The 20,782-nt window shown below is 42.6% G+C and overlaps 1 protein-coding gene across 1 annotated transcript; it reads right to left on the reverse strand.

Annotated features, from left to right (window-relative positions):
* Nucleotides 1–3,760: 3,760 nt before the first annotated feature.
* Nucleotides 3,761–12,375, reverse strand: LOX (lysyl oxidase). Its single transcript, XM_028103725.1, has 6 exons — nucleotides 11,751–12,375; nucleotides 11,299–11,407; nucleotides 9,775–9,912; nucleotides 8,206–8,362; nucleotides 4,234–4,329; nucleotides 3,761–3,880 (listed from the first exon to the last, which is right to left on the reverse strand). Exons 1-6 carry the CDS (start codon nucleotides 12,373–12,375, stop codon nucleotides 3,761–3,763), a joined length of 1,245 nt encoding a protein of 414 aa, XP_027959526.1.
* Between the last annotated feature and the right edge of the window lie 8,407 nt (nucleotides 12,376–20,782).

Genomic DNA, 20,782 nt, shown 5'->3' on the forward strand with positions numbered 1-20,782 from the left:
ATTATTTTAATAATGTTTGAAGGAAGTGACTATGTTAGCTGCCGAAAGTGTATGCTTGATACCTACAGACTTAATGTTCAGAGTTAAAAGAAACAGCCTTTGAATTAATCAAGAGTAAAGCAGGACTTAGAGAACCAGCCGCCCTGTCCAGATGAGTTCCCTCCATGGAGTGGGGCGTGTCCATCTAGAAGCAGGTTCGTGGCCACTGCACCATCTCAGGTTACTCCTTTCCCAGCGTGGTTTTGGATGTAAATGGATGCCTTCAAAGGCAGAGACTGAGTCAAAGCCAACCAATCCAATATGTCATTTATACTGTGATCATAGATCCCCATGTAAAGAAACTAAGCAGTCCAAATCATAAACCAGTGATTTCCAAATACTAAGTTTTGTGAGAGGAGAAATTAATCGTAGTATCATAAAACTGAACTGGGCCACAGTCCCTCAGTCCATTTGTTTTGTTGACAGTGAGGAAAAAGAGAGAGGTGGTACTCCTGGGTGGTTAAGCGTCCAGCTCTTGGTTTCAGCTCAGGTCATGATCTCAGGATCCTGAGATCGAGCCCTGCATTGGGCTCCGTGCTTAGTGTGGAGTCTGCTTGACATTCTCTCAATCCCTCTGCTACTGCCCCAGCGTACATGCGTGTGCACCATGTGCTCATGTGCTCGCTCTCACTCTCTCTCTGTCTCTAAAAATTAAATAAATCTTAAAAAAAAAAAAGGAGAGTGGGTATGTCAAAGGCACACCCTGTTCTCCTGGGTAGTTTTTACACACCAGTGGAATGTTCTCCAGTATGTGATGAGCATGAAAACATTGAGCGAACTGAGGGATGATACGTCTTGAAGAGTTGAAAAGGTACAATAACATCACCAAGGGAATCACATGCCGCGCTGCTCTCAGACCTACCAGACCGACCACGCAGCTTTAGGCAAGTTACACTCCTTGCTCAAGGAACTTCAAAGACTCCCCATGGCCTTCAGAATGAAGTTCAAACTTCCTAGCTTGCTCTTCAATGCTCCCTTTGATCTGGTCCCAACTTACTCTTCCACCCTTTTCACCCAAATCTTAACTCCTTAGCCACACTAGAAGACTTGGCTTTCCAAATATGCCCTGCAGTTTCTCCCTGCTGTGGGTGGTCAGTGATGCTGACTCCTCCTGGCATGCCCTTCCTTAACTGCCCCCCAGTCCAGTCCTCCTCAGCCTTCAAGGCCCAGTTCACATGCTGTCCTAAAGCCACTCCTGACTCTCAGCCAGAGGAAATCTCTCCTTGCTCTGAACGCCGATTCCTAGCAAGGGAGACTAGAAGCGAAAGTCAGAATAAAGGAGGCAGGCATCATTCTCCTGAAGGTGAGGGTTCCTCTCTCAAGGTCTCTGCACATCTCTCATTCATTTCCACTCATAGAGTGGATCTTGTTATTTGATTACAAATCACCATGGGTCCTTTCACCTTCCCATATTTCCATCTGATCCATATTGCTTATTAAAATTTTACCTCAACCACTCTTGCAATTTAGTTACAGTCAGTGACAACTGGTTTACGAAAAAGAAAGAACAACTCTGTGCTGGAGCAATATAATGATTTTTATTTGTACTAAATACTTGGCAGTATCCAATTCAGTAGATTCTACTCATGAACATGCTATGCCACAGGAGTCACATCTCCAGATCTGTTCTTAGTGCAAGGTCAGCCATTGTACCTGGGGTCACCTAGCCGATAGCAGAGGTCTTTCTGTTTCCCCTGCATTTTATCTTACCCCTCATAGAGTTTTATAGTGCCTCTCTACTACAGTTATATGTGTATTACTCTCGGCCTCTCAATTCCACATCCTAAATTCCCTGAAAGAGAGGGTCATTTCTGTACTGTGCAAGTGTTGAATGAGAGTCTACACGGTGGCAGGCCTGTACCTGGGAAATGGGTGGGCAGGAGTCTAGGTCCCAGCCATGTCAGAGTGGATAGGAGATTCACAAGTAATTAATTGAGAATTGTTGTAACACAACTACAAGGGAAGAGTATAAAGCGTCAGAAATCATACTTAATCTTTGCCTTACTCTCTGATACCTAGTGTAGGGCCTCAGTAAAGACAAAGTGCAAAAGTGAGAATGCCAATGAATAAACAGAGAATGAGTGAATAAGGAATCCTAAAAAGAGAAATTAATTAATCCATGTATTTTACATCATTTTAGTTTATTTTAGCTTCAATTACACTGACGTGCTGAGGATTTTCATTTATACTTTGACCAGCTCCACACAATAGGGGCCATAAACCCAGCCCAGTTTTCTGCCTGGTGGGCACGTTCAGGAGAATATATTGGATTTTCTTTTTCCAGTGCTGTCCCTTTGCTGTCATAGGCTGCATCTATCCCTAGAGCTGTGATGACACTTGTCAAGCACAGGCTCAGCTCCTTTATGGAAGAAGGAAAAGGCTCCCTCCAAGGGGAACGCAGCCCAAGCCACAGTGCCTGGCCCTGTCCATGGAAAATGAACTGCTCTATAGAAGCCTCACACTTCCCCTGGCCAGGAGCCCAGGGGTGGAGAAGAACCTGCACAACCAGGCTGAGGTGAGTTTGGGAAATCCCACAAACTTCAGATTTACGTGTGGCCAGCCACTGCCCTGGTTTGTGAATCCGGGAGAAATGTGTATTAAGTGTAAATCGCTAGTGTAAGCTCTAGTGAAAAGTCTCCATGTGACCCCTGAGGCACTGGTGCCTCTCCCATGTTGCTGCATGTTCAGCATCATTGTAATGGTGTTGTTATGGTCGGGATCAGTCACAGGTGGCACAGGTGGTTAGGCTTGCTAACCCAGCAACACTAGAGCATCCTTACAGGATGAGGAGAACAGAGACAAGCCAATCACACTACCTGACTCTGCTCCCGTTACTTTCATCACAGCGTCACCCCTATTAATATTCATGTGCTGGGATCCCCTCTGAGATTTCATTCAAAGAAGGGTTTAGGGGCTAGGCAAATGATGGAGGAACCTCCACACAGCACTCCTTTTTGTAGGGTATTTTTCTAGTACTTGTGGTTTTAGAACTCAAATTTGTAAAATCTTGGTTTCTACAGAACAGTGGGTCTGAGCTCTTCAGTGGAGTGCTTTAAGGCAGTGATTTTAAAAATGCACTTTAAAGAACTCTTGGAATTTCTTCAGAGCTGCTTCATGGATGCTGGCAAAGAGACAGGAAATCCAACTGTTGGGGATCCCAAAGGTCACCCACACAGCATATGGCATGTTTTACATACTCAGCCACCACACGGGCTATTCGGAGTAAACAGTTTGTTCTGTGTGCATGTCTTGTCTCAGAAGGTAAGCTTTAGGATGATAAAAACTGGCATACATCTCCCCACCCCCTTCTCTAGCATCATCAAAGAAAGATCGGTTCTAAATATGTGATAGCATGGACAGACCATTTTTCAAGGAAGCTGTAGTAGTAGTAGAAACAGACACAGGTAGGGGTGCCTGGGTGGCTCAGTCAGTTAAGCATCTGCCACATCAGGTCATGAACTCAAGAGTCCTGGGATCGAATCAGATTCCCTGACTCAGATTCCCCGCTCAGAGGGGAGTCAGATTCCCTGCTCAGATGGGAGTCTGCTTCTCCCTCTCCCTCTGCCCCTTCCCCCACTCGTGCTCTCTCCCTCTCTGTCTCTCTCTCTCTCTCTCAAACAAATAAAAATCTTAGAAAAGAAAAGAAACAGACACATGTATAATGCCTGTCAGTGAACTAAAACACTTCGAGAGGAGAATTACTAAGCTAGGCAAAGAGGACTCACGGTGAAATTGTGCAGCCCGAGGCATAGGCATGGTGTCCCGTGTAGCGGATTTCACAGCGCACAACGTTGTTGGAATAGTCCGATTCAGGCACCAGGTAGCTGGGGTTCACACTGACCTAGGCAACGTAAACATCATCCATGTTTCAGATTTCATCAGCAGTGTTTGCTGGTTAATTTCTTCCTATTTTCACAGGGCTAGAACAAGGAAATGCTTCAACTAAATCAAGCAGGGAGGGGATTTAAAAAGTAAAGCAAGTGGTGAAATTCTGGAGAAGTTATAGAAGGAGGCTCTATATTTTCCCCTGAAGTTCCTTAAAATATTTTTTTTCATATAGGTTGGTTTAGAAATATTTCTAGGAGATACTGAATTGCTTGCAGGATTGTGGTTATCTCACAATGAATTCAGAAGGGGAAGCCCACTGAGTTGCAGTCGAAATAGATTAAAGTTTCTATTTTCAAAGGCCTCTACCTTTAGAATGTAGTTTCCAGGTTTTACATCCGTAATATCAATCCATTGGCAGTCTATGTCTGCATTATAGGTATCATAACAGCCAGGACTCAACCCCTAAAACAAATAAAATTTAAAAATGTAAAAAGATGGTATATGGTTAGAGTATGCTAAAGAATGTGCTTATTATTTGCAAATTAAATTTTAAGTTAGTACTTACAAGAGTTTGACATAAAACTATACTTATATTGCATCTCCTTTGAGAAGTATATATTACTCAGCCTTATAGCACCTCCAGCTAAAAAAAATACAGGACTAATATAAGTAGTAGTACATCTAGCTTCTTAAAAGTGTCATCAATCACCAGTGATAAATACAATCTTAAGTGACAGAATAGGCCTCCATCAAAATTCTAGAACATCACCAGTTCGGGAACAAAGGCCATGTAATAATCCACCTAACTCACATGTCCTCAGTACAACCCTTCCCACTTTCTCTCGGAAATTACCTTCCTTTACTCTGAATGCCCCGATTTTATAGTGTTTGTCCTCAAATGCTCTGTATTATAATGGTACCGTATAAGAATATATCCAACTAGAGATTATAAACTCTCTGAAGGTGGAGTCTTTATTGCATTTTTGAGTAGATAACATTTATAAAGTATGTAGTATGTGCCAGGAACAGTTTTAAACATGTTACATCTATAAATTCAATTTTCACAAGTACATGAGATAGGTGCTATTCTTATCCCCATTTTGCAGGTGAGGAAAATGAGTCATTTTAAGGTCAATCACGTCACTTGATATATAGATAGTAAGTGGCTGAGCTGGCTTTCAGTTTAGATGTTGAGGGCCGAGGGTCCCTGGGTCCCCACCACACTATTCTCTCTCTCACATTACCACTGAAATATGTCATTGAATTAAAGGGACGAATGTATGCCTCAGTAAATCAACACCACCACATCACTCCACTTGCTAAGATACTCACTTCAATAAGGAAACGAGTGCCTTCTACAGGCAGGGAGGAGAAAAATTCCAGTAAGATAGGGTCCTTGCTCTCCAGAAAGTTACCGTCTGGGGAAATTTGCTCAAATTGGAGTCCGTAGGTATATTCTTCATTCCATTAGTTCTTCTTGAGAAGTTTGAACTGTATTTTCATTCTAATACTAATCTCAAGTACATTTAAAAGCGTATGCTAGAATCATTTTAACTCATTACTTCTATTTCATTTCAGCCCCCCAAATTTCTTCAGTGCTTAAGATCACTTTGGTCACGGGGTGCCTGGGTGGCTCAGTTGGTTAAGCGACTGCCTTCGGCTCAGGTCATGATCCTGGAGTCCCGGGATCGAGTCCCCCATCGGGCTCCCTGCTCAGCGGGGAGTCAGCTTCTCCCTCTGACCTTCCTCCCTCTCATGCTCTCTCTCTACCATTCTCTCTCTCTCAATAAATAAATAAATAAATAAATAAATAAATAAATAAAATAAAAATCTTTAAAAGATCACTTTGGTCACCAAAGAGATGGCAAGATCCTCTAAACATATTCTAGTAATGCTGGTGTGGCTCTTGCTGGATTGGGGAAGAAGGGCACAGCACTGTGCTCTTATTCAGCACACAATAGTACAGAGAGGCCAAACTCAAAAGTACCTGTGCCGCAGCAGGGAGAACCATATGAAGATTTCTCAGTTTCTGGGCCCAGCACATTAATTCTGATTCTGGCACATACTAGATACTCAGTAAGCGTTAGCTATTGTAGTTGTTGCCACTGCTCCTAACACCAAGTCCCACCACCTCCCATGGCTTTGTAACACCTCCATTCATTGGATGAGCTATGGATTTAAGACTGTTTAAACAATGCCACAATGCTGATCTTACCTTCAAGGGAGCAAAAGAGCTTTAAGGAGTGCTGAAATTGGTACTCCTGCTAGCAGGATTTAAGTTTTAACTTTGATTATTTGAACTAGCACACAAAGAATGGGAATTTTTAAGGCTATTGAAAAATAAGGCATGTCCTGTATTCAAAACCAAACTTTAAAAACAGATGAAATGTAGAGAGCCTTGGGACGCCTGGGTGGATCAGCCGGTTAAGCGTCTGCCTTTGGCTCAGGTCATGATTTCAGGGTCCTGGTATCGAGCCCTGCATCAGGCTCCCTGCTCAGTGGGGAACCTGCTTCTCCCTCTCCCCACCCCCCACTCATGCTCTCTCTCTCTCTATCTCAAATAAATAAAATCTTAAAAAAAAATAAAAAGAAACATAGAGTCTTAACTAATGCTGTCTAAATTAGCTGTTTGGTTTTAGCAAAAGAGAAGCAGTGGTTACATTAGATTAATGAGGTTAATGTAACTGTTTCTAGTTTCATGTATGTTGAAAATGTAAATGTGTCATCTAAGAACTTAAGAGTTATATGGAAGGATAGATATAAGGAAGTGATATCTACTTTTATATCTGGATACATTCAAACAACATTGTAATACAACTATTCTAAGTCAGCATTGGGGTTTTGTGAGAGTTGTTTTTCCCCTTTAAGTGAAGTCCATGTTCAAGAAACACCAGTCTAGTGAAAAACACAAATACGTCAATCACTTGCAATGCAAGACCTGGTGAACAGTGGTTTAAATAGGACATAAACGGAAGATGATTAATAAGAAAGCTACCATAGAAAATGAAGTGGGGTCACCCCAAGGAACTGGAAAACTAGAAGCGCTATAAATACCTAGAGACCTAAATTCAAATATTTCAATAGAGAGCTGTCCAGAGTGCCTCTTTTTCTAAATGGAAAGAACAAACGCCAGGGCCTCTGCATAGGCGGGCAGCCACTGTGGAGATCGCTGAGCGAAAAGGGAATCCCTCTGCCCACATATGTGTAATGTGTGGGTAGGTTGCATCAACTTTTAGTTAAAGGGTGAGTGCTGCCCCCAGAGCATGTGGAATTGAACCTCTTCTTCCTCCCATTGCTCTGATGTTTTAAGTTCAGAGAAAGAAACAGCGGTAACGTTTAGGTCACTAAAAAGCTTCTCGCCACAGCCCGGGATTTGCTCCCCAAGATGCTAGCTGCTGATCCTTTCGTACCCTGCGTTATGTACGTTCACTGCTCCTTGCCAGGATTTCGGCTGCACTAAAATTACAACGTCCTCTTACAAATGAGGGTGTTTTGTGGAAATACTGGCATGGCTTTTAACTGACACACATTTTCCCATTATAAGACATACACACTGCTTAGGTCAGCACTATTTTTAAAAATCCATCCAAAGGACATCTGACATCAATTATACTGTAGGTTTAACTACATATGCGTGGAGAAAGAAATTGTGTCCTTCTGCTCCCATTTGCATGCTTGAAAGAGACCGGTTTTAAAGTGCTTTTTAAGAAACTTAGGTTCTGTCTTTTCTAACCCCAATCACCATTCTCTCTCTAGCTTAAGAGGTGGAGGGAGGAATGGTTTTAAGGTGAGAACACGGAAGTGTCTTCACCATTATTTACCAAGCCAGTTGAAGAGTACAGAATGAGTGCAGATACGGGAAACCAGTCAGATTTGTTCAGGGACTAAACCACTGCTTTTCAGTGTGGAACATAGCGACTATGCACATTCACCTTCTATGATGATGAAATGCTTTAAAAATAATTTGAATCTGGGATCCTGGGTGGCTCAGTCACTTAAGTGTCCAACTCTTGATTTCAGCTCAGGTCATGATCTCAGGGTTGTGAGATCAAGCCCCATGTCGGGGCTCCACTCTGGGCATGGAGGCTGCTTGAGATTCTCTCTCTCCGTCTCCTTCTGCCCCCCCCTTCTCTCCCTCTCTAAAAATAAATACATTAATTATAATAATTTGAATCAAGTGACCAGCTTCCTTTCCCCAATTATTTTCCATCTTGACTAGATGACCCCCTAAATCAAACAGTTTATATAAAAAAGACTGGCAGGAGGAAAGAAAAAGAGAAGACCACATTGTTTTCTCTCTCAAGCCTGCGGGTTCCTGAGGTCAGGGGGTCAACCCACCTGTGTATGCGCAGTACATGCAAATCGCCTGTGGTAGCCATAGTCACAGGATGTGTCCTCAAGACAGAAACTCGCTTTGTGGCCTTCAGCCACTCTCCTCTGGGTCCCAGCATCAAGTAGGTCATAGTGGCTGAATTCATCCATGCTGTGGTAATGTCTGATGTCCCACAAAACACAGAGACAGAGATCAGTAACATACGGAGAAAGGCATGAGGACTTTAGATGACTTCCCCACTGCCTCCCACACTTGTTTTCACATTATAATCGAGATCCAGTTTATCTTCTTAAAGCTAGATTCATGCTAGCTTTTTTTTTTTTTCCCCAGGAAGAGCCATCTATCAGAATTGTAAGCCTTTAACCTTGCTTCTAGGAAGAAAGGACTTCTTTTGAGTGTTTTGTTTTTCTATTCCACCCTGTTTTATCTTTGAATATTAAATAGAAATAGACACTAAATGATCTGTGTTTAAGTAAAACCTGCCATATGCTCTCTAGTCTGTTTCTTTTGGCTGCCGGTACTGATGTTTCATTCCAAATAAAAGAAGAGCACATGACTCTTGGGAGGTTTCTGTGAGATTTTAAAAAAATGTAAAACCATTACTAAAATGCAAACAAGAAGTACTGGTATGTTTCCCCCATCATTATTATTTAACTAGTATGAACTTTTATTTAGAAATAAAACAATTCTATTTTATCAGAAAATTAGGTGTTCACATCTGCTTTTCTCATTTCATTAAAGAGAAGGTGCTGAGCCATGTATCTTCTCACATAAGGAAAGAACAAGAAAAAATCGCTCAAATTGCAGGAGGTTTCAGGGCATCCGTCAGGATTTCCTGGCATTATCGGGATTCCCGGGCAAGTTACCAAGGCAAATTATAGAATCACCTTATATAGAGATCTTTAAATTTAGGACAGAACAGACAATTACCCTGGGTTTAACACAGGCGTTTTAAAAGATAGAGAGGTAGGTCCTTCTCAGCTCATGGAGTATATCATCTCTATCTTTCTTTGAGGTTGGTGTATGAATCCTTCTGACAACAACTTGTAGTTTTTATTAAATGCTAACTAGGGCGCCTGGGGTGGCTCAGTCAGTTAAGCGTCTGCCTTTGGCTCAGGTCATGATCCCAGGGTCCTGGGATGGAGCCCCGAATCAGACTCCCTGCTCAGCAGGGAATCTGCTTCTCCCTCTGCCCCACCTCCCACTGGTTCTCTCAATCTCCCTCTCTCTCTCTCTCAAATAAGTAAATAAAATCTTAAAAAAAATACTAACTAACTGTAGATGATTTCGGCTATAACAAGCTTCTTTTAGAAATCTTACCTGTAGTATATTGGAATAAAATTCTAGTGAAGCCAATTGCTGTAACCTATCAGCAATTTTAATGAAGTGGACTTAGAGTTTCCATTTTGAAAACAGGATCTGGTAGTTGATGTATTTTCTTAAAGGAAGACTCCCTTGATGATGTCACATTACACAGAGAAATTTCTAGAAATAAGACTTTGCATATGCACATCAAGAGCTACCTGAAAAAGGAAGACGCAACTTGGAAGTACCCAGGAGGCCCATCCACTTACTGGTGACAACTGTGCCATTCCCAGGAATATCTCGGTCGGCTTGGTAAGAAATCTGATGTCCCTTGGTTTTTCACTCTTTGGGGGAATCTTAGCAGCACCCTGTGATCATAATCTCTGACATCTGCTCTGTATGCTGTGCTGTGATTTTGAAAACGAAAACATTACTTTCACAGGATATTAACTGAAGACAAATTCCAAGCAAAACCTTTTCCATTTTATAATGGCAACTACCTCCCACCTCCAACTAGACTATCAGTTGCAAGAGGCATTTTCCTTATTTTGTTTATTGCTGAATCTCCAGGTCCTAGAACAGTGCCTGGCAAGTGGCCAGAGTTCAGTGAATATTTGTGGAATAAGTGAATAAATGACAACTATGGAAATCTGCAGTAAAATGTGAAAAGGGATAATAAAATTAGCACTACAAATGTACATGTGATAAGTAAATTCTGTATTTATAATCAGTTCTTGTTTAACCACGTGAATGAGTAGAAAGTATCCCAAATAAAAAAAAAAATCCTATGTACTTATTAAGAACTTTGAATTCATCAATAGGTTTCTTCTTAAACACTTTCCTAAGATGTAAAGTGGGGAAATAATTCTAGAAGCATACACCCAGATTAGATAAATAATTTGTAACTTCACTATCTTGAAAACAATGGCATGACTGTAATAATATCCTAGGGAGTGCAATGGAGTGAGTGATGCAAGACTCAAAAATGAAAATGGTAAGTTCGGCTTTCTTCTCTTCCTTTAGCCTGACAGTTCTAAAGGGTCAAAGAGAGAGAAATATACAACTGAACAGATAAATATCACTCTGTCCCTTCTAGTATATTTTGTGTAAATATATATATTCACATACTGTTGAGTATTTTCACTTTCCACTTGAAAAATTTTTATGAGACCTATCAGAACATCTTTTGCTCCCTCTGCTGGTTTCCCAGAAGCAAAGTCAGAGAATTCCATTCCCCAAACTGCTATGATTTTATTTTAGGACTGATTCAAAAACAAAGCTCTTGCTCATGCTCTTATTCTGGCTGAAGTAATACCAAAACAACTAAGTTAAATTGTGGCCTCAAACAAAAGATGAAAACCTAAACTTTGCTGATGAGGGGTGCCCCACTGGCAAGTTAGCCCTCTTTTTTTTTAAGGGGTCACTGACCAGCTCTTCCATTACAATATTTTTTCCACGTTATCGTACAGTTCTTTAATAGAAAGTTATGGGAAACCATTGGCTCCAAAGTTTGAGGATCTTGGAAAAAGAATGTGAGATCCCAACTCTCCAGGATAAGGATTTGCCCCCAGCTCCCTGATTTGTGTCACAGTTTGAAAGACAGAACCCACAGAAATCTTCAAAATGTTAACTCTCCATCCAGGTCCGCATGCCCAGGAGACCACATTCCACTTCGTAGTTCTTGCCCCATTTCCCAACTCTTGTCTGCATGGACCGAGAGCGGTCAGACCAGGCACAAGGGCAGCGCCTGAAGCGAGATGGGGCAGCCAGGCCGCGGAGATCCCAGCCAGTACCTGGCCAAGCAGTTTTCCTCTGCAGCGCATCTCAGGTTGTACATGGACATCTTTTGCACGTACGTGGACGCCTGGATGTAGTACGGGTCTGGCACCAGGTCCGGGAGACCTAAACGTCAGGAGGCGATGGGGGGAGGTAGCTGTGAGACAACCCAGTGGCCCCTACTCCAGCTCCGGGTCCCTCCGTGTCCCTTACTCTTCACCCTTCACCCAACCGGGCTGCGGGTAGCAGGAGAACGGGGGACGCCCAGGGCTGCAAAGCAAAGTGGAAAGAAAGCAGGAGGGGCCAGGCGCGCGGTTTGCACCGGATTCCAGGGCTGCCTCTGCAGGCGCAGGGGGAGGGAATCGGATCAGCGGGACTAAGGCCTGCCGCGCCCAGGCAGCCACGTTGGGGAGCCACAGCATTGGGGAAGGGGTGCGCGGCTGCTTCCTGCGATTTGGGGGGTGCTTACCGTACTGGAAATAGCCGGTGCCGTATCCGGGCCGGTACCTGCTCCCAGGCCGGGGCCTTTCGTACGTGTCGTAGTAGTTGTAATAGGGGTTGTCGTCGGAGTACTTGTAGGGGTTGTACGGGTCGTCGCCCACCATGCCGTCTACGCGGCTGGGCGGCTGCAGGTTACTGAGCGCCGGGCGCTCCCCGGACGTTGTCCGGTTGCCGTCGCGGGAATCCCCAGCGTCGCGGGCTCCGGACGAGGAGTAGCCAGCTTGGAACCAATGGCGGGCGGCGGGTCTGGGTCGGCCGGCGACCCCCGACGTGCCTGCAGTGCGCTCGCGTGCTGCCGCCGTGCGGTTGCGGAGCAGCAGGATCGGCGTGCGCGGCTGCGGGGCTGCGGCGTTGGCAGCGCCCGGGGCGGTGGTGCCCGGGTCCCGTCGGCGCTGCGGCTGGTACTGCGAGCCCAGGCTCAGCAGGCTGAACACCTGCCCGTTGTTCTCCCATTGGATCCTCTGGCGCCAGGCGGCCGGAGCCGGCGGCTGCTGGCGAGGGGGCTGCTGCTGGCCGGCGGCCGGCGGGGCGCAGCGCAAGAGCGCGCAGAGCTGCAGGGGCCCGAGCAGGAGCGCGGTCCAGGCGAAGCGCATCGCTCCCTTTGCCTGATTGTCCCCACTCCGGGAGGACGTAGGTCGGAGAAAAGAAAAACGGGGCCCAAATCACGTGAAGGAGGGAGAAATCTTCAACAAGGGAGGCGGGCGGAGCGCGGGTAACTCAGTCACTACAAGCAGTGCCAAGGGTGGGCTGCAGACCCTTGTCCAGTAGAGGCGGCTGCTGGGACGTGGCACCCGCCTGTCTCCTCTTTCCCAGTCCTTCTGGAAGGCGACGGGGAGCGGCGCGGCGGCCCCGGCGAGCGGGCAGCGTCTGGAGTGAAGGAAGGAGGAGAGATTTTAAACTTTCTGGCACGTTTGCAAAGTTACACAAGCAGTTCTGGCCCGGCAGCCCCTCCGCTATTTGTTCACGTAATGCGATTGGAAACGTGCAAGGCGGACAGCTCCTCGCCTCTGCCCCTCCCTCCCTGTCCTCCTCCCCCCAGACACGTTGCACAGGGAGCGTTAAGGGGAAAGAACAAAACGGAACACACATCCTGAGACACACTCGGCTTAATCTGGGGCGAACATGCAGGAATTTCAAAAGACTCAGACAGGCGAAGGCAGCCAGGCCATGGGGCGACGCCAAAATATGCATGAAGAAAAATGCTATTAGGTCACCAGCCCTGGAGAGGCGGGAAGTCGGGAGGTGGGGAGGGTGCTGGGGGCGAGAGTCGGGGAGGGGGGGCGGGGAGGGATGCTTGTGACTAACGTTTATCCATAAGGAGTTAACCAGACAAATTTCCCAATGCATACTCACTCGCTTTTATGGGAAGCGCCCTCAGCAACTAAACCCCGGGATATCATATTTTGTTTTTCTGTGTGTAGGTAATATGAGAAATGGGTTACAAATTTGTTTCCTACAGTGAGTATTTTAATAACCAAAAGTGAAATTTTACAGAGAACAAAGCCATCTAACATTGAAGGGATGAATAAACCTGTCTCTTTTTCAAAATGCTGGCCTGACTTGTACTTTGAGTGGGAGTGGAAAACCTCTTTCATCTGGACGGTATCTACCGGGACATTTCAGTAAAGGGGGCTATACCAAGTCTGCCTAGGATCGCACTCAGAAGGCAGCTTCAAAGAAGCATTTTACATGACTTTTCTCATCCTGCATCCGATGAGGAGGTTTGACTTCGGATTAAAAAATAATAATAATAAACAGTTTAAATCATTGTTTGTTAAATTTTTGAAAAGTCAGTAAAACATCCTATGGTGTTTGGGTGATCTTCCAATGTAAGCAAAGGGGTTTCTGAAGAAACAGCCTGGGGGTTCAGATTCTGCTAAGGACAGGGGAGTGGGAGGGGCCAGACAAGAATGGGGGGCAGTTGGGTAGGAGGCAGGTAATGCCAACTAGTAAGGGATGCTTAATGGGCCTGTTATTCACATACCACACAGGGTTGGGGCAGTGTTGGAAACATTTCAAAGAAAAAAAATCTTTAGCCTGATTTAAAACTGTGACTCAGAACCAGATTTTAATAACCTTTTTATTGGTTTCATCATTGGGCTGTTGTCTAAATAGACTTCATTATTCGCCTCTTCATGTTGATCTCTGTCTCCCCGCATTTAATCACCCCGTTGTGATGATGTGGACAGCTGCTGATGTGAATGCTTAGCGTCCATTTTCCCTTTTTTCTAGCAAGAACAACTGTTATTTTCCTTTGGGAAAAATCCCTACCCAGTTGCATGGTACTGACTGAGCATTCAGGAGACTTCTGCCTCTTCAAGCAGTGGCAGGGAGATCCCAGCTCGGTTCATCAAACCATCTCCCTACCATTGGAATCATGACCAGATGGACACAAGGCTCAAAAATTCTGGAGCTCACACTCCCCGCTACTGAAGAAAGTTTCTACGAGTTCTTGCTACACAGATTCCCCCTGAGCTGTTTCAGACCTGTACCTTCCAAGACGTGATTGTTCAGCTTTTCCTTCCTTTTCTCCATTGCAGTCCTTTGTGGCTTGACACAGTCAGACTCAATTGCTGTTGGTTGCCACTTTAAGAACCTGGACAGATACTGAGGGGAATTGTGATTGGTTCTCTGAGTTAATCAGATCTCATGATTCTGCATCCAACACACAGGATGGGTTTGGCTCTTTTTGAGTCAAATTAGATTTGCTCTGCCCATGACCGCACAGCATCCTTGATTACAGAAGAGTTCCAGATGGAAGCTTGCCGGTAGATTGATGAATCTGTTGCTTATATGATGAAGGCAAAATCCAAGTGCGCATCCCACTCATGGCAGGTGAACAGTGCCCCATCTCTGTCTGAAAGTCAGAGACATTTTGTAGACTTGCCGCAGAACTTAAAATTAAAGTACTCAATGTCTCCAAACCCACTAAGAGAAGATGGAGCAAAAAAGAAGCAGGTGTATATAATTTAGATAGACAGGCCAAATGATAGGGGAAGCAGGAAGGGAGAGAGAGTGTAATTATCTCTCATCTCTCCTCTGCCCATTAACAGCTTATTCCCCAGAAAGAGAATCCCATAACTGCTAGCACTTGACCACACATCGCTGAGGGAAGATCTCTTCTGTGGAGATGACACTGTCAGATTGGCAGGCCAGAGCAACCCCTAATGGGAGGGTAGAAAGTTTATCCTGGATGCTGGTTAAAATACCCTTGTTTCCCATCCTGGTGCTCACATTTAAAAAAAAAAAAGCTCTGTATCTTTGAACAGCTGATTTACTTTCCCTGGCTCTTTGTTATCTGTAGGATTCAAGGATTAACTCAAATTCTTTTTAAAGTGTTTTTCCTAGTCTTAAAGCCACTGATTTTTGTGAATGTCTACGTAATTCCAGCGACTTTCCATCTATTCACTATAATGTTGCATTATGATCATTAATATTTCATTAAATAACTCCTTTAGTTGGACTTTAAAACTTTGGGTGTATTTCATGTGTGAGTTAGAGTCTGCAGACTGCTATTTTCCCCTTTTATGTATTTCCCTTCAGTGAAATTCGGTATACATTTTTGCTTTACACGTCTCTTGATCACACTTATGCTATGAAGTGTAGTACACCGTCGTGTTGATTTACACACATGAATACTCAATGAGTGTCAACTGATTCCCTCATTTGCAGAATTTATAGCTGAATGAGCTTTATCATTTGTTTCAGATTTGCTCTAACAGACTTAAAAATGTGTTATCAGAGTGTAAATAACTAGAACAGTAGTGGTATGCAATATTTATTTTCTTTTAAACACACACACAGTACTTTAGGGAAGAAAATATATTACCCTTTGTCACTCATCCTAATTAGATGTTTAGCTGGTTTTCTCTCTCTTCCGCTTTCTCTAAACTCTCTCTGGCCTAAGACTCAGCCAACTGAAAACAAACATATGGCTACCACATGAGGGGCAATTGAAAGTATGTGCAAGGCCTGTAGGGGATACTGTAGCCACAAATCGTGCTCTCTGTGCAATGACAAAACTATTATTCACAAAATCGGAGAAACCACACTGCCTTCTAATCAATACTGAGACAACAAAAACAACAATGGCAGCTGGATCAGAATACCTTTAGCTTTTTAGCTTTGGTAAGAGCCATAACTGATTCCACTCTGACCTTGAGACTTTCCTTTCATGGACCGTTCTGCAGTATAGACCATATGAAGAGGAATATTGAAATGAAACTAATTCTATTTTTTAGGTTCTAGGCTATCGTTATCAAGAATTTTTTAAAGTTGTATTTATTTTTTTTAAAGATTTTATTTCTCTGAGAGAGAAAGAGCAAGAGCTGGAGAGGGAGACGGTGATGGATGGAGGGAGAGGGAGAAGCAGACTCCCCGCTGAGCAGGGAGCCCGATGCGGGGCTCGATCCCAGGACCCTGAGATCATGACCTGAGCCGAAGGCAGGTGCTTAACTGACTGAGCCACCCAGGCACCCCTTAAATTTTATTTTTGAGGATTCTCTATACCCATCGGAGGGTTCAAATTTGCAACCCCGACTTGCATGCTCTCTACCAGGTGAGCCAACCAGGCAACCCATTCAATATCAAGAATTTAAACTGAAACAATGTTTGGCCCATTGACCAAGAAGTGGAATTTGTCATAAAGCCATGTTCATAATATTTGTTCACTGTATTTATAGTTGTGGGATAATTCAGAGAAGTGGAAAGTAGAATTATGCAGAAAGCCTAAACCATAGAACACTGCCCCTTGAATGACCAGGGCCAGAATACTGAAGAACCCCAGGTTGAATATAAGCTCTTATCAGCTTTGTTCTTTAGTAAAAATGAATGCTTTTATGTGCTTTGGTGCCATGGAGTTTGGAAAACATCAGAGAAAATAAAATAAAGGACGTGGGAAGTTAGAGGTCTGGAAGGGGGAAATGACTGAGAAAAGAGGAAGGTATGACATCAACACAAGGGGGATGACTTGAGAGACAAATAAGGAGCACATTTTTTAAAAAATTCAGAAAGGGTAGCAGAGTGAAACAAAGAACTAGAACTCATTTTACTTAGAGTAAAATGGAGGAGAAGAGTGAGTTAGTCTTCAACTTTACAGTGCTCTTGTGTTTCCTTTTCATTCTCGTCCCCTGCCACATACCACTTCCAGGTACTCATCCAAATATAAAAGTAGACAGTTGGTACACACTTGTCTATGTGTCAAGAATGGCCTGAAAAAAAATTCTGTAAACAGACTGAGTAGAAGAATTCCAGAAATAATGAATTTTAAATATATCTTCTTTGGTTACCCATTCCCTTGGGCCACCTAGGAAATGGAAATGTGGAACTTAACCGTCGGGGATTGAAAAGTATTTCATTCTAGTGTTTTTCTGCATATTCATATGTGATTAAGTAAATAATGGTAGTCATTACAATGAAATGGAAAAATGAGAAGAGATGAACTTAGGATAGGAGAATGGCTCTTTGAAATCCACTGAATCAGAGCTCAAAGTAATTTGATGATAGTGACCACAAAAATAAGGGGTCAGCCAGTTGGCAAAACTGCCTACAAGTGAAGTCCAAGTGATTGGATTGGGCTTGATGGACAGTCCAATGACAAAGAAGCAACTGTTCTTCATGCCATGCAGTGTATTAGGGTCATTCCTGTTTCTAATGGAGAGCGTAATGTACTCCCTGATGCACGTCCTGGTCTGCTTGCCCCTCCACTCTTCCTGGATTCAGCTTCGCTGCCACAGAACACTGGAAGTCATTTAGTTTCATGTAACCTGGGTGTGATCCTCTGAGATGGTGGGATAGAGGTTAGGAGGACATTGACGCTTAACTAGGGCATCTCCGTCATCTGCCCATCACGTACAATGATTGAAGCCAACCTGTCTTCTCTCTTTTTAACTTAACCCTAGGTGTCTTGCTTTCTTTTGGGGCCCAGGAGGAACAAAATGACAAAGTACTAACAACCTAATGCAAATCCTATGGAGTTTTTTTTTTTTTTTTTTCTCCTCTCCACTATAAAAGAATAGATCTCAGAACATTTGAGCGTTATGGGTGTTTGGAATAGAGGCAGAGTAGAAGGAAGATGTTGGTGGGGCTATGAAGAGAAAAACCTGTTTCTAACGGTACTTGAGGTCAGTTTTGAGAATCATAGTTCTTTCTCTTTTTGTTATTACTGGAAAACTACTCATTGAGACCATCTTGCTTCCTCTTGATTATACGGCACCTTAAGCACAGAATCAAAGATTTATGTGTAATGGTTCTTAAAGCAGTGAGAGTCTCTTAAAGCAGGCCCAGTTAGGACATTGTTGTAAAGATGGATTTCTTTGCCTTCTACCTGTTTTGTTTTCTTACCTTTCAACTATTACGTGGATCATAGTCATTTCTTCCAGAAGGTAGCTGATAAAAAGAGAAAAACTGAAGCTCATAAAGTCTCTGGGAACAGTGTCTCGTATAGGTCTCCTAATGGCACTAGACAGTTTGACCATTCCTCTGGGCTGCTTATGGGAACAAGACACGTTTTTCTGCCAATGACATATCTTTTATACTCTATTGTCCATGGTCTATGTAAGATTTGGGAAATAATTAATACAAGGTATTAATGGTATATTGGAAAATAGTCAATGGAAGTATTAAATACCAAGTGAGAAATCTTAAATAAATGTATATAACCTCAAAATGATCTGCAGCTAAGGAATCGCTAATGCCAAAATAATCGAGTTGACTACTGAGGGACTTGCCAAGCTTGCTAAATTGGTCTGTAGTAGAGGAAGGAAATAATAAGGAAATATGCAATAATAAGAAAAATAAGCACCCTCTCTAACAGGACAATACCTGTCCCCTCATTAATAATATGCATTTCTATTTCTTGTCATTTACTGTGTTCTTGGCACAATGCAGAATGCTTAAGCGCATTACCTCATCTTATCCTCACAACACCCTGTGAAAGTGGTTATTAATACTTTATGGATAAAGGAATGAAACTTAGAGAAATAAAGTGACATGCTCAGTTAAAAACTGGCAGAGCTAGATCTTGAACCCAGATCTATCCTATTAAACACACACCATATTAAACTCTTGCCATGTGAAGTAGAGGGGAGCTATAAGGGTTGTTTTTTTTTTTTAATTTTCTTTGTTTTAATGATTGGAGAAATTTGGCTAAACGACTCATTCAAGGCTACATGACAAGGAGATTATGGCCAAGGCAAATTAAAGAGTAGACTAGCAATCATTACTTACCTACCTAGTCCCTCTAAGTAAATGGCTTTGGAATAGGTGTGATATACAAGTCAACTGGAAGATGACATGTAGTAGGGTGATAGAGACAGACAGTCCTTGGAGAAACTCTTACCTCTACTATTTACTAACAGGGAGTTCTTAGACGAGTTACTTAACTCTTCTGAGACTCAAGTTTCTCAACCAAAAATAAAGATAGTAAGACCTACCTTGCAGGATTGTTGTTAAGTGTATGGCTTATATTAAGCACTATGTAGATGAAGACTATTGTTACTACTTGGTACTTGGACATTCAAATTTCGAAGTCAACAAAGACTATTTTGTATATAGACAATCATGCAAAAAAGTTTTCTCTAAACATTGAAACAGAGACATTCTTTTTACTTTTTATTTATTTTTTTTAAAGATTTTATTTATTTATTTGACAGAGAGAGACACAGCCAGAGAGGGAACACAAGCAGGGGGAGTGGGAGAGGGAGAAGCAGGCTTCCCGCGGAGCGGGGAGCCGGATGCGGGACTCGATCCCAGGACCCTGGGATCATGACCTGAGCCGAAGGCAGACGCTTAACGACTGAGCCACCCAGGCACCCCTCTTTTTACTTTTTAATGTGCCTATTTTGTTACTTTGGGGCAGGAACATTCCATGAAAAATAAACTTTATTGAGATATAATTTATATAAAATAAGATGTATAGTTTTCAAGTGTACAGTTTGAAGAATTTTTGCAAATGTATATATGCCTTTGAAACCAGCACCACAATGAAGACATAGATTATTTCCATATTATTTCATAAATTCCCCATAAGCCCAGGAAACCACAGCTCTGGTTTTTATTTTCCACTTAGACAAGTTTTTATCTCCTTTGGAAGTTCAGGTAAGTGGGAATTATACAGAAGGTACCCTTTTGTGTCTTGTTTTTTTGCTCAGCATGTCTGTTAAACTCATATGTGTTGTTGCCCAATCAGAGGTTCATTTGTTTTTCTTAGTGAGTAGTATTTCATGCTATGAAATTACATGTTTTCCAGATGGGGCTATTTAATGAATAAAGCTGCTATGAGCGTTCATCTACAAATTATTCTATGGATGTATTCTTCATTTCTTTTTGGTAAATATTTAGGGGCAGAATTGTTGCATCTTTAGAGTATGTGTTTATATATATGTAGTATATGTAGATATATGTTTAATTTTACAAGAAACCGTAAAACATTTTTATTAGTCGTTGTATTATTTACCTTCACACTAGCCACATACAGAGTTCCTGTTGTTCCACATCCTTGCCAACCCCTGGATATTTCAGTCTTTTTCCATTTTAGCCATTGGCTGTGAAGTGGTATCTCATTGTCATTTTAATTTGCATTTCTTTAGTGACTAATGATTTTGAGCATTTCTTTCATGTGCTATTTTTCATATGCTACACATTTGTGAAATATATATTCTAATCTCTGCCCAATTTTTAATGTTTTTTAATATTCTTATTCAGGAGTAAGAGGTTTTTATACATTCTGGACACAGACTTATTTATGTGAGACATATGTATTACAAATATTTTCTGTCTGTAGGCTTATCTTTTCATTTTCTTAATGATGTCTTTTGAAGAACAAGAGTTTGTAATTTTGATAAAATCCAGTTTACCAGTTTGTTTTCTTTTATAGTTAGTGCTTTTTGTGTCTTGTCAAAGAAATCTTTTTCTAGCCCAAGTTCACAAGATTTTCTTCAATGTTTTCTTCTGAAAGCTTTGTAACTTAACTTTATCTATAGGTCTGTGATCCATTTAAAA

Source organism: Eumetopias jubatus, unplaced genomic scaffold (assembly GCF_037043125.1).
Source record: "Eumetopias jubatus isolate StellerSeaLion01/CBP00866 unplaced genomic scaffold, mEumJub1_p1.0 scaffold_5, whole genome shotgun sequence".
NCBI lineage: Eukaryota > Metazoa > Chordata > Mammalia > Carnivora > Otariidae > Eumetopias > Eumetopias jubatus.

Excerpts from the sequence above, each read along its gene's own strand:
- LOX (XM_028103725.1), bottom strand. The coding sequence starts at position 12,375 with ATGCGCTTCGCCTGGACCGCGCTCCTGCTCGGGCCCCTGCAGCTCTGC. Across the intron at positions 9,913-11,298 it reads GAGGAAAACTGCTTGGCCAG|CACAGCATACAGAGCAGATG; the intron begins GTACTGGCTGGG and ends TCAAAATCACAG. Across the intron at positions 4,330-8,205 it reads CATGTACTGCGCATACACAG|GGGTTGAGTCCTGGCTGTTA; the intron begins GTGGGTTGACCC and ends TATTTGTTTTAG.